At 40.5% G+C, this 12,811-nt stretch overlaps 1 protein-coding gene across 2 annotated transcripts in view; it reads right to left on the bottom strand.

Annotated features, from left to right (window-relative positions):
- Nucleotides 1-11,640, bottom strand: part of OTUD4 (OTU deubiquitinase 4) — a 40,439-nt gene extending 28,799 nt beyond the window's left edge. Inside the window, exons 1-3 of one of the 2 annotated variants that reach the window (XM_073232614.1) lie at nucleotides 10,577-11,640; nucleotides 6,462-6,545; nucleotides 3,974-4,024 (exon numbers count right to left, since the gene is read on the bottom strand). In XM_073232614.1, the coding sequence (XP_073088715.1) occupies nucleotides 3,974-4,024; nucleotides 6,462-6,545; nucleotides 10,577-10,735 (294 nt within the window). In that variant the 5' untranslated portion in view covers nucleotides 10,736-11,640. The remainder of the gene's footprint in view (nucleotides 1-3,973; nucleotides 4,025-6,461; nucleotides 6,546-10,576) is intronic. The other variant, XM_073232613.1, reaches the window with a different exon arrangement.
- Between the last annotated feature and the right edge of the window lie 1,171 nt (nucleotides 11,641-12,811).

Here is a 12,811-nt window from a genome sequence, read left to right as displayed (position 1 = left end):
AAGAAGACTGGAAGGATACATCCTAAATTGGTATCAGAAAGGGAATTCAAGATGAGAGAAAATGAAGGATTTTTCACTTTTCACTCTCCGTTAAATCTTTTACACCATGAGAAGAGAATGTACCTACACTAGTGAAACTAGTAAACACTTAACACCAGAAGTCACTAAAAATAATAAGCCATTGTGTTAAGTGAATACTGTCACTTTTCCCTCAAAAGAAATTTGAGATAAGGAAAAGATTTTAAGCAATGTTTTGATCGCACACAAAGCATCTTTTCCCCAGAGATTTTTCACTTCAATCGTTAAAAGTTGGCCCTGGTTTTCAAAATGAAAATGGGTGTCATATATTAAAATAGATATCTTAAAATAGGCCTCTGCCTAATAATCATGGCTTCTCATGAAGTGCTACAAGTAACACCTTCTAGTGCAGATTAAATCCTTCACTGAAACCAGTCAGCAGATATCAGATATTTGATATAATTTCCTTATTGTGGGTTAGAATAAAGCAATTCTGCAAAATCTATTTTAACTAATGAACTATCCTATTTTCTTAAATGTTCTTAAATAGGCATCAAAAGCAAACTTTTCTTCCTCATTAGAAACTATTAAGAAATGACAAGACAAGATACAAATTGGAAGAAAATATTTGCAAACTATATATCTAATACAAAACTTGTATCTAATATAAAGAATTCATAATTCAAAACCACCAACAACATAATAAAAAATGGGCAGAATCTATGAACAGACATTTCACTAATGAAGATATATGAATGGCAAATAAGCACATGAAAAGATGCTTGACTTTATTAGAGAAATGCAGTTAAAAATCACCATGAGATACTAACTCTACTACACAACCACTAAGACTGCTACAATTTAAAAGTCTCACAGTATCAAGTGCTGATAAAGATGTACAGCAACTGGAATTCTCATATACTGCTATTGAGAAAGCAAAATAGCATAGCCACTTTGGAAAACAGTTTGGCAACTTCATTATGTTAAACACACATTTACTGTAAGACCCCAAAAGAAAAGACTTATTTATAAGCAAATGTTCTTAGCAGCTTTAATCATAACAGTCCAAAACTGGAAAGAACCCAAATATCCAACTGGTAAATGAATAAACTGTAGTACATCCTTACAACAAACAAGCAGTCAGCTAAGAAGGAACAAACTACCGATACACATGACATTGATGAATCTTAAAATATTTCGATTATACTAACTAAATAATAAACCAGAATTTAAGACTACAAGCTACACTGTTCCATTTATATGCGTCTAGAAGAGGCAAAACTCAGAAAGCACACCAGTGGTTGACAAGAACCAAAGGGTGGAGAAAGGGACTTAACTGTAAAAAGGGCAAAAACTTTTGGGAGCAATGGAAGTGTCCTACATATTTGTGGTGGTGGTTACACAACTCTACACATCTGTCAAATCTCATCACATTACACACTTAAAAGTAGTGAATTTTATTGTATGTCTATTTTACTTCAGTAAAATTGATAAAAATATACAATTGCACAAAGTTTAAAACATTTTTCAAAATGCTACACTGGTATTTTAGGTAAAAGGATAAAGACACCTTCTCTGAGAGGTGGATGAAGTAATGGAGTTTATTCATCAGCTGTATTTCTCTTTGTCTCATACATCCCATATAAGTAGGGAGAAAAAGAAATGAATGAAAACATAAATATTTGTTGCTATAAAAAAGAACAAACAACTGTTTGGAAGGTGTCTAAAACATCTGAAGAACAGGTCTGATGAGACTAGAGAGGGAGGTGTTGTTAACAATAAAAACATCTGGCCAGTCAGCAGCGCCCTGGGAAGGAGTCCATAGCAGCTTTCCCTCCATTCTGTCTCGCAGACCTCCAGTCAGTCAGTTCAGTTCACACCACCTCAATTCTCCCTCTGTACAGTTCTCTCCACTCCCATTATGTCTATCCTTTCTCAGACCCTCACAGTCTGATAGCCAGAACTGCTTCACAAGGACTATTGGTAAAATAACATTGAGGGGGTTGTTTGAATTAAAAAATTAAGTCTTTTATTTTCTACATAGAAGTTAAAAATCACCAGTGACATTACTACCTAGAGATAAGGACTGTTAACACACTCGTTTATCTTTCCTATCTGTTAAATAGAATGTTATATGGGCTTAACATTCACTCAACGCATACAGAGCAAGCCGGCACCCCAAACTGAAAGGTAACAAAGGGAATTCCAAAGGCAACAAAATACACAATCCTTGCCTTCAAAGATGCTTAAAACTAAGATGAAAAAATATAAACTTCAAGAAATGAATTTGTGACCATGGTATGTGGGAAAACCTCAGTCCGGACATCATTTAAATAAAAATGTACTCAGGAGTGGATTTAGCAGAAAGGCCTTCAGAGGCTATTTGTCTCCAAAATTATTGGTATAATACTATGCTTGTACCTTTTTTTATACTTTAATACAGTGTGCACATTTTTCCATGTAGTAAACAATTCTTTTTTTAAACCATTGCAATTGGTCTTCCTGACTCTTCTCACCTGCCTCCCAACCATCTTTATATATAATGTTCTTTCATCAACCATGCAGACTGTCAACAAAAATGCCAGGCACTCTTTTTTGTTAACAGTGTGAACAATATGCACTTACTGCTTGAGAAAAGTTGAAAGGCTTCCCAAAGCCATATTTCCAGGCCCCAAATATACAGACATTAATTCAGATCTGGAATATAGGCCAGTATTCCAGTATTGTAAAAATCTGCATTTTTGCAATCACCTCTGATACTATTAATGCAGATGGTCTGTAGTCACACCTTGAGAAATGCTACCTTAAAGCATAAGATCCAAACTACTGACCCTAGCACTGGTGGCTCTCCCATGACCCGGTCCACAGCCTGCCCTCTGACTTTTTTCTCACTACTTCCTTTGCTTGCTCCATGCTCCACACAAACTGAACTGCCTTCTAAATCTGCCTTCATCACAATTTTTTCACTATCAGGAACTAACCCTTCACCCCAGGCATTTCTTCATCAGAATCTATTCAGACTTCAAATGCCAACTCATTCTATCTTTGCCAACCCAGCTAGAAATAAAACTGAGTATCTATAATATCATATCTATACTTCTTAGGACACATACTATCTTACTTGTAATAAATATTAGATACTCTTCCCTACAGAGCAACTCCTGAGAACCACCACCAAATCCTAGTTAACTCTGCATCCTCAAGGGCCTGACAATTCATGGCCCACAACAAGTACTCAGATTAATATTGGGAAATCAAATGGAGACACCAGTTGTTAACCAAACACCCTGTTCTTATGTTATTATTCCCTTTTATCTCTACCTTACTCTTACTCCTTAGTGTCTTCCTTTGCTAATGTCATCTTAAGATTAACAGTGATCCTCTGAGAATGACAGAACATTCTACATGGCATTCTGTAATATCTGGATTTTTACAGGGAGATTACTAGTTTTATAAACAGGAAAAAAAATAGATTATTTTAACACCAACATGACTGAGAAAGTGTAGCAGTGGGACTTGGGGAAGTGCTATCCTTTTACTCTTAATAGTCTCTTCCTCCTTCTCAAGCTGACCTTGAGAAATAGAACATCCGTAAAAGCCTGTCTTCTCAATTGCCTAAGGACACCATCAAATCTTGCACTGTCTGTCCACCAAACCCCATACACATACCAACATAGCATCCTGAAAAGCATCACCAATGTTATTTTAGGTCTTTTATGTACGTTCACATGCCATTATGACAAAGATAAAGATACAACTCTGTCCTTAGTGAAGCAACATCCTGTGCACAGCTCCAACTGTCCTCCAGTTAAATGCTACATAAAATGAGCAACTAAGAAATGTTTGTAAGAAAACAGGATAATTCACTGTAACCTCTCCATGCACTGCAATATTAATCTTACATTTAATTAAGTTTGAATACATAAAAAAACAGAAATAGAAAATTACTGCATACCTGTGGATTTTCCAAACGTTTTAAATAGTCTTCAAATGACCCTTCTATAAACTGGAGGAAAAAAAAAAGTTAGCCTCTGCATTGCTATACAAACCTTGGATGCATCAAGTTATATACACACAAAAAATCTCATTATGAAAATATATACAAATTATTAAGTAAAGATCATAAACATACAAAATACTCTGAATAAGAAAACAACGTTAGAAAGGTTTCCTAGATAGGACCTGGATGGGCACAGGGATCATGCAGTAGCAAGAGGCAGTGAGAGCACTGTGCTGGGAAAACAGGAGCGATCCGGCCAGCAGGGCAACTTGGCAGAGCAGGAATTCAACTGGACACCTGTTTATAGAGGACTTTGAGCCAGGACTTTCAGACTGAGGGAGAAGGCAATTCAAGGTCACTGCAGGTGACTTTACGAACAGAGAAATTATATGATAAAAGCAGCACTTTAGGGTTAATTTAGTAATGGCCAAGGCATAGAAGAGAAAGACAGAAACACTAGCTAAAAAATACTTATTAATACAGATGAATATTTGAATATTCACTGCCTGTTAAGGTCAGTTGTACTACAATGCTAAAGATATTTGGAAAAATCAAGATTTTTCTAATACAGCTTGCTTCATTGTTGGTTTAACATAAAAACTGAGATTAGTCAAGCTATGTAATGGTTTTTGTTTTTCTCATAGAGAATGCACTAACTGGAAACATTCTAAAAGACATTTGTCTGAAACACCAAATTTAACATTATTTAAATGACAGTCACAGCCAGCTTTGCAAAGTGATACACTTAAAGACATTAAAGTATACTCCCCAGTCTAAAAAATCTTTTAAACACCCATGGACTTTTTAAGACTGAAATTACTTCTTTTATAAATCATACACTGTCAAATTCCTAAAACGTATCTTAAGTTTCCACCCAAAATAACTACATATTTTAAATACCCACCAACCAGAAGCTACTGTTCTGTATTTACAGACTTAAAGAAGAGTCTGTAAGTGATTATTTATAAGTGAAATAAATATAGGTGATTATTTACAGACTTAAAAAAAAACCCACAATATCATTTGAAGTTGGAAGACACCTAAATGATGTTCTGACACAGACCTGCATCCAATCTGAGATTCTCCTTTCTAATCAGAGTATCCAGCTAGGCCCTGACTACATGTGAGTAACAAGGAACACCCCTAACTCCCATGACAGCCTTTTCCAATTCTGCCCAAGAAAAACTATTAGTAGGTCCTTATTATAAGGAAAATGAAACTTTCCCCCTTAGAACTTTCAACCTCTGATCATACCTCCTAAGAATGTAAGCGCTAAATAAATACATGCAAAGCACTTAAACAATGACTGGCACATAGTAAACACTCAACTAATGTTAGCAATTTCCACTACTGTCAACAGTTTTATCCTCTGGGGCCAATAATAGTGATTAATTTACTTTTAAGTTCTTCAAATACTTAAAGGCTACTTCTCCTCCTCCTCTCTATCACCTACCACCACACCCTAATACTCTCTCATCTAGCTTCCACATTACCAATTTTGTTTTGTTTTTTTATGAAACAAGTTCTCAGATCTCCTAATCAAGCAGGTAACTCTCCTTCCTGGGATAAATTACATGTCCATCATATAACATAGCACCCAAGAAAACATTACCAGTAATAATACTTCGCTTGAATATAGTAATACCAACTCAAGAGCATATCCAAACTAAATTTGCAAATAAGTCAATTCTAACATTTAACAGGTTAAGTGTCAATGTTCTTTTGACATTCAGTGGGGGGAAATACCATTGGAAGTTGTCATATGACATAATCTACATCATAGTACCAACTAGTAAATCCTATAAGGCCTGAGGTAAAATGAAAATAGGGCACCGTGGCATCTTATTTCACAGCCTACTAGGTACTACAAAGAAAATTAGAGAAGTTGTTATACAATGTTTTATCAACTATTAATCATTATTTACATAAGTACAGTGTTCTGACATGTGATTCATGATGATGAACTTCAAAAATTAAAAACCGCTGTGTGCCTTCTGATAAAATTAAAGGTTCAGTATTAGCTATATGCAGCATATTTTTTATACTCCAAGTCTGAAGGTTTTTTAATTCATAGGGGGAATACCAATCACAGAAAACTATTAGCCACAACACCCAAATCCCTGACCATGTCAGACAAAGCACACTCTTAACATGTAAGGATCCTGCCCAAGTTATCCTTCCATTCTCCACAGCTCGGTGTCTCTCATCTGTCATAAGAAGATTTCTAAATGTCTGAATAAATGAACACCACAAAATGGCCTAAAAGCAAATCACAAATGAATATAACTGGATTTAAATTCAATAAAACAGTTCTTTTTTTATAAGGGTTATTTTCATAACCTACAGTAAGAGCCAGCCTGTGCAATTCCTACCAGACCACTTATAAAGGCTGAAATGTAAATGCAAGTCAAGACACCATTGTATGTTTAAAATTACAAACTACCTCTTCAAATTTCTCTCTGTTCTCTCGAAGATAGTGAATACAGGCCATTCTGACTTCAACATGGCGAGACTGAGAGTGCAATACCTAAAAAGAAAAAAAAGCTATTAAGCATTTTGGTAAACAAAGACTTGAGTTACAACCCAGTGTCTTCTTTCACACAAACGATAATCTCACAACCAATGGATATCAGTCTCCATTTCCCTTTCCATAATTTCTAGATCTTTACATTCCCAACTCTTCCTCTAACCACAGAAATAATGTAACATATACAAACAGAAGTACTTCTTAAGTCAGATGTCATTCTATAAAGACCTTCTTACCATTTCTCCTTCAGGTCACTACATCACTCCCTTTAAGGAAACTTTGTCAACTTAAGACACTTTCTAGGCCAGCCCTCTACTGTAAGTCTGCTCTTCACAAAGCAGGGCTAACAGAATCCCTGTTACACAGTGCTTAGCATCGTCCTATGCTTGATGGAAAACAGAAGAGGCAACTTCAACAGGAAATCTCTCTGATACTTTAAGCCCGTAAGATTCCTTTTTCCCAGTAATTTTGAATTACTAGCCTGATGTAGAAATTTAAGTCCACTGTGGTTTCAGAAAAACTAAGCCATGTATTGTTAAATCCTCAGTTGTCAGACTTAAATGAATCTTGAAAGAACATCCAAATAGGCAGCACATAGGATATAAACATGTTGCTATGTGTTGTCATCACAATAGCCTTGAAACTTGCTCTTCTGCCCAAAATCTTTTCTTAAAGCACTACCCAAAATAAGTCACACTGCAACGATGATCCAAATTCTCTCACTTTGTAGACTCTGTATTCTTTTGTTAAACTAGTTCAACAAAAGGATAACTTACTGGCATTCTGTCTCTGAATTCCAAAGTTTTGATTTCAAATTATCAGGAATCCTTTGGCTAGCCTCCAATATTTTTAACTGCCATGCTTAAAAGAGGAGATTAAAATTATTTCCTATTACTACAGTAAAGGTGTTCCTGATACCCCTGAAGGGTCAAGGTGGGAGTTAAAAAAAAAAACCCTAGGACATTTAAAATAACCACATCTCAAACTACTAAAAAGGATCCTTGGGAATTTATATTAATATAAAGTAACTTTGAGTGACTCAACCTTATGTTCAGAGTAAGCAGAGAAAAGGGAAGCTCCGATTGCCAGTCTTCCACAGCCAAGGCTCATTTACACCCACAGAACCAAAGGCACAACTCTCTTGACAGCCAGTATGTCCCTTTACATTGAGATACATGGAAGATGCACTAGCTGAGGTTTGCAATGAGTTTGTTTTCAATATACTAGCTGGCTTTCAACCTGGATATAGCTACACGGTATCTTGGGAACAATTAAAAAGCATCCTGCACTGGAAGGGCTCTCCCCATGTAAAAATAACCACCACACAATTTTTTTTGCCAATTCAACAAATAACGTTTAGCAACACCTTCTTTCACAGAAGATATGTTAGACATATCTAGACTATATGAATCAGGGTATTATTAGTTTGAGTAAACCACACGGTCATCTGATAGGGCTTTCCTACCATTAGCAAAGCGAAGCTGGTCTTAAAGCCATCTACCTAGCAACAGGTGGCAGACAGAAGTGAAGAAAGCTTATTTTCCATTAAAAACAATGACAGGACTATCTCATCTTTTCTCCACTTTTAACGAAGATTTTATTTGCACATGAAATCTGAGCCTTTTACTCAGAAGCAAAACTCTCAAAAACCTCCATGAAGAATGGGGGGGCTAGTGCTTTACAAAGCCAAGCACTACAAGAGAAGGCTACATGGCAACTGTTTAAAACGTACAGCACTGCACAAGTTCAAGGACACTCAGGAAGAACTCAAATTATTATATACTTGAAAATAAGGTAGAAGTAGGAGACTTTCCAGTCTTTACTTTCAACAAGTTAGTGATAAGCACCGGGAAAGGCTGAGAGACACTGCTTTAGCAAATCCTCTAAGAGTGTCCTATTTTTAGCTCCATGGCCACAGAGCTGATTCAGGTCAGGCCTCCTGCAGAGCGTAAAAAGGGAAGGGCCTATCTAAATCAAGTAATTTGGAGGGAAAGACTACTCCTAATTCCAGTCTCCTCTCCCCAACCAAGACTGTCATTTAGATTGCTAATTCTGACTCTTTGTTAGACACAATAAATAATTTTGATATTATTGGAGAAATTGTTGGCAAAAAAGTAAAGCCTGTGTACTTATTTTTAAAGGGCAGCCTGAGGTTAGTGTTACCCCCTCACCCACACATGCGCAAACACATACTTTGCATTTGGCCGTGAAGGCTATACACACAGTCCTCACCTACAGAGGAGGTGTCCTGCCCCAGAATTTATGGTATTAAGCTTTCTAAACTCAGTATACAAAAAAAATCAAGAGTGGCTTAATTGGAGGAGGTATTCTCTTGCACCTAACTTAAATCCCACCACAAGATAACAATAAAATGTGTTATCTGATGTTGAGTGCTTAGTGTTAACTAGCTCTTGCCCTTTCTACTTAAAAATAGAGATCCCACTACAATAATTGAGGCTACTGCATAATCAAGTTCACCAATTATCTGCAGCTAGTAATACTGAAATCAGACACAGGAGGATCCGGTAATTTGCAATTCCAGATATTTCTATTCGTTTCTACCTCCTTACTTACCATTCTTGCTACAGCTAATAGTCCGTATAAATAAGAAATTAACTCTGCCTCTGAAGGTGCTGGGGCAGGCAGCCTGAGGCAGAGGAAATAGCACAGATGGAGATACAGAAAATTCACAAATGGAACAGACTGTTTATCTACTAATAGTAAAGAGTGGGGTGGGTGTGTGAACATATCCCACAAGAACACTGGAACATCCTTAATTTCTAAAAATGAGAGAAATCTAATGAACTGAAAAAGCTAGATTTGGGGAGCTTTATAATGTTTGAATGGTAACGCCTGTAACATAATGCAAAGCTTTGTACCAACTGAATCAACTCCTGGTTTAAACAAAAAAAAAAAATTTATCCAGCGATGTGAAAACATTGGCTGGACTTTCGATGTTGAAAAAAATGAGAGTAGACTAGTCTACAGATATTAAGTAAAACATTTACTCACAAACAGAAAACTTCAAAGCTAATGAGCCTTCAAAAAAGGTGAGAAAAACAAAAACATAAAAACTCTACAGGAGGGGAGAAAAGTGGGGTGTATCTTAAGCCACAGAAAAGCAAACTGTGAAAGCTCTGTATGAAATACACACCAGGGCAGTAACGTGAAACTTTTATCCTGTTATTTCAGCAGCTATTTTTCAATATAAGATCAGCTTGTTTTGGGTTTTTTTTACTGTATACCTACCAACTGCACAGTGTTATATAACACGGAATAAGCTCTCTTACAAACAAAAATCAAAAACACCTCCTGAGCAACTGTGTTAGAATGTGATTCTAACCACCCAGTGGGGAAAACTGGGTCAAGAAAGGCCCAGGGAACACCCGTATACACTTTGCCTACTACCAACACACCGAAACAGTAAATTGTTCTTTCTATACCTATATACTGCCTTACAGAGAAAAATAAAGTGTGGGCTCTATTCAAAGACAACTCTTTTAGTACATTCTGAATGTTTAAAAGGCTAGCTTTACCAACTGCACATTTATCCCCTCCTGATTCCAGGGGACCTCGGCGGGCTTGACTACCCTATATTCCAAAGTCCAGTAGGAGAAAAAAATTAAGTTCTACGAGTAAAGTCTGGCGCACCGCCGCCTCTGGTTAAACATTTGGTTTACCGGGGTGAACGCCGTACTTACAATACGAATTGACGGTGAATGCGGAAGAAAATGGGAAAATATTTCAACTCCCCAGCAATCCACGAACTGCGAAAGTTCTGAACAGGCCTCACAGGTCGCCCTCATTACCTCTTCACCAGCAGGGACGCCACCCAGTTAATTTACGGGTTTTTAAGTTTCGATTTTCAGCTTCCAGACCCAGGGCAGAGTTCCGATCCGGCGCTACCGTGGGCCGCTGTGAGGACAGCGGGGCCACGCGCAGCCCCGGACGTGCGCGGCCGGACAGCGACCCGCCGCCGCCTTCCCCCCCGGCCCCGCCGCTCGCCTCACAGGCTCTCCTCGCCCCGTTACCTGCTCCGCCACGGCTCGGAACAGGCACGACCCGTCCTTCGCGACCAGTTTCCGATACAAGCCCAGTTTCCGCAGATAGGCGTCCATGGGCGTCGCGTCCTCGCGGCACCCCGTGCCGCCCTGGTCCCCGCCGTCTGGGGCGCCGACGGCCGCCTCCATGTTGTGGGTCCTGCTGCAGGCCGGGCGCGGCGCGGGCTAGCCCCACATGGCGGCGCCGCGGGCTCCTCGACGCCCCGGCCTCGGGCGGGCGGCGGCTCCGGCTCGGGCTCCGCGGGCGGCGGCAGACGGCGGCGGCCCGAAGCGGCGGCCCGCGCTCTCCTCGCGCATAAGGAAGGCCTGCCTAATGCATGGCTGGGCGCACGCGGCCGCCTCCCGCGGCGCCACGCGCCCAGGAGGAACCGGGGGAAAATTAAAGAAACCCCAAGAGTGAGAAGTCACTTCCCGGCGGCCTCGCTGCCCGGCTCAGGAACAGGCCCGGCCGGGGGTCGTCGCCCACACAAGTTTCCTCGACCCGACTGGAGTGAAGCGAGGAAACCCCCGCGCGTCGCGTGCGCGGGGCCGGCTCAGGTGGAGCGAGGCCTGCGTCTCCCGCGCGCTCCTCAGACTGGGAGCCGATGAAGCCCCAAGAGAAAGACGCCGCTTTCGTTTCCCCACCTCGCAGGAGGACGCAGGAGGGGCGGGGAGCGGGCTGCGACGCCCTGCGGAGGGCAGCACCCTCGCAGCCCAGAATTTGTTTTCGCTTTCGGCTCGACAGCGGAGAGGACGGCGGGAGGTGTAGTTTCGGCAGCGGCAGGAAGTCGGCTTGTGGCGGGCGGGGAAGCGCGGACCCGCCTACCTAGGGGTGGTGCCGGGGAGACACGCGGACTACAAGTCCCTACAGCGCGGGCGGTTTCGGCCCACAGCCGACTTCGCGCTGCCTCGGTACCGCGTCCGCCAGGAGGCAGAGGGTCTCCGCGAGCCGACTCTCGGCGCTCTGCGCACGCCTCCCGGCCCCTCCCTCCGGGCCGCCGTCCGCCCCGCGAGCCCGCGAGGAGTGCGCGCGCCCTGCGTGCGTGGAGTTGCCAGGGACGCAGCGGCGGCTAGGTCGGCCCTTTGTGTCCTCCGGAACAGAGGGCGCACCTGTCTGCTCCCCTCCCCCCGGCCCCTCCTGGCGTCTCCATGGAGGAGGCTTATGGCTTAAGCAGAAAACAGCTAATTGGCGAAGGCTTCTGGAACTGGCACCGTGCAGGACGACACAAACTGTCCATAAATCACTCGTGGATTGCTGAATCCTATTAGAAATTAGACGTACGATGGCGAGGTGATGCCCCTCCACATTTGTGTTCACGATGCCACTGTGCGCATCCCAGCACGAAAAGATGTCAGTGGTCAGAAAAAGTTAGATTTTTGTTTTTCTCGAAAATTTTATCATGTAATTACTTGATAACTTGCTGGGTCTGCAACGGGTTCAGCAGCGCTTGAAGCTTCTAACTCAACTTCCCACACATGCGTTAGAGGCCAGAATTTGTTCAGCATGTTTTTGCGACACCAGAATTTTGTTTTGCCAAAATACAACAGCATGTGATGCCCTAATTATTTAAATACATGGCTAATCATAAAATCTATTGCGTCTTGAGGCCATGGGTTGGGGGGCAGTGGAGTGCAGTGTTAACTGTAGGTTTAGACAGTCAAACTCTTTGGAACGGGGGCAAGGCAAGCCAGGTAGTAAAGGTTCAACGCAAATTACTGAAAACTCCTAGTTTAGAAAAGCCAACTTTTTGAGAATAAGATAATTTAAATGCTCCAGCAAAGTAGGAAAAGATGTGTATGATGGGGGTACATTCTCAACATTTTACAGTATTTTTGGTAAAAGCAATCACTCGTGTGCTCACTTTCCTTGTAGCTTCTAAATTTGATTTCTTAATGTTTTAAAGATTCTACCTCCAATTGAGCTTTTCTCCAAAAATACAAGTTTTTGTGGTCTAAATTAACTTTCTTGTCCCAGTATTAAATTTTGTACATTTTGTAGAGAAATAAACACTCGTAAATCACTTTTAAAAATCTAGTTTCAAGTCAAACCTGTTGCTTTTCTTTCCTTAAAAGTACATACATTGCATGTACTTCTCATTTCACTCAAAAAAAATTACCGAGTACTGTCAGTATAACATGGCTTGCCTTTTTCATTTAAAGGCTTGCTTTAAATTCACAGAGGAATTCAAAGTAAAGTAATATCTAAATTTTATAAGCAAAAGGCTT

Source organism: Manis javanica, chromosome 3 (genome assembly GCF_040802235.1).
Source record: "Manis javanica isolate MJ-LG chromosome 3, MJ_LKY, whole genome shotgun sequence".
Lineage (NCBI taxonomy): Eukaryota > Metazoa > Chordata > Mammalia > Pholidota > Manidae > Manis > Manis javanica.
The sequence above is the reverse complement of the archived record's forward strand: the minus strand, read 5'-3'. Positions and strand labels throughout refer to the sequence as shown.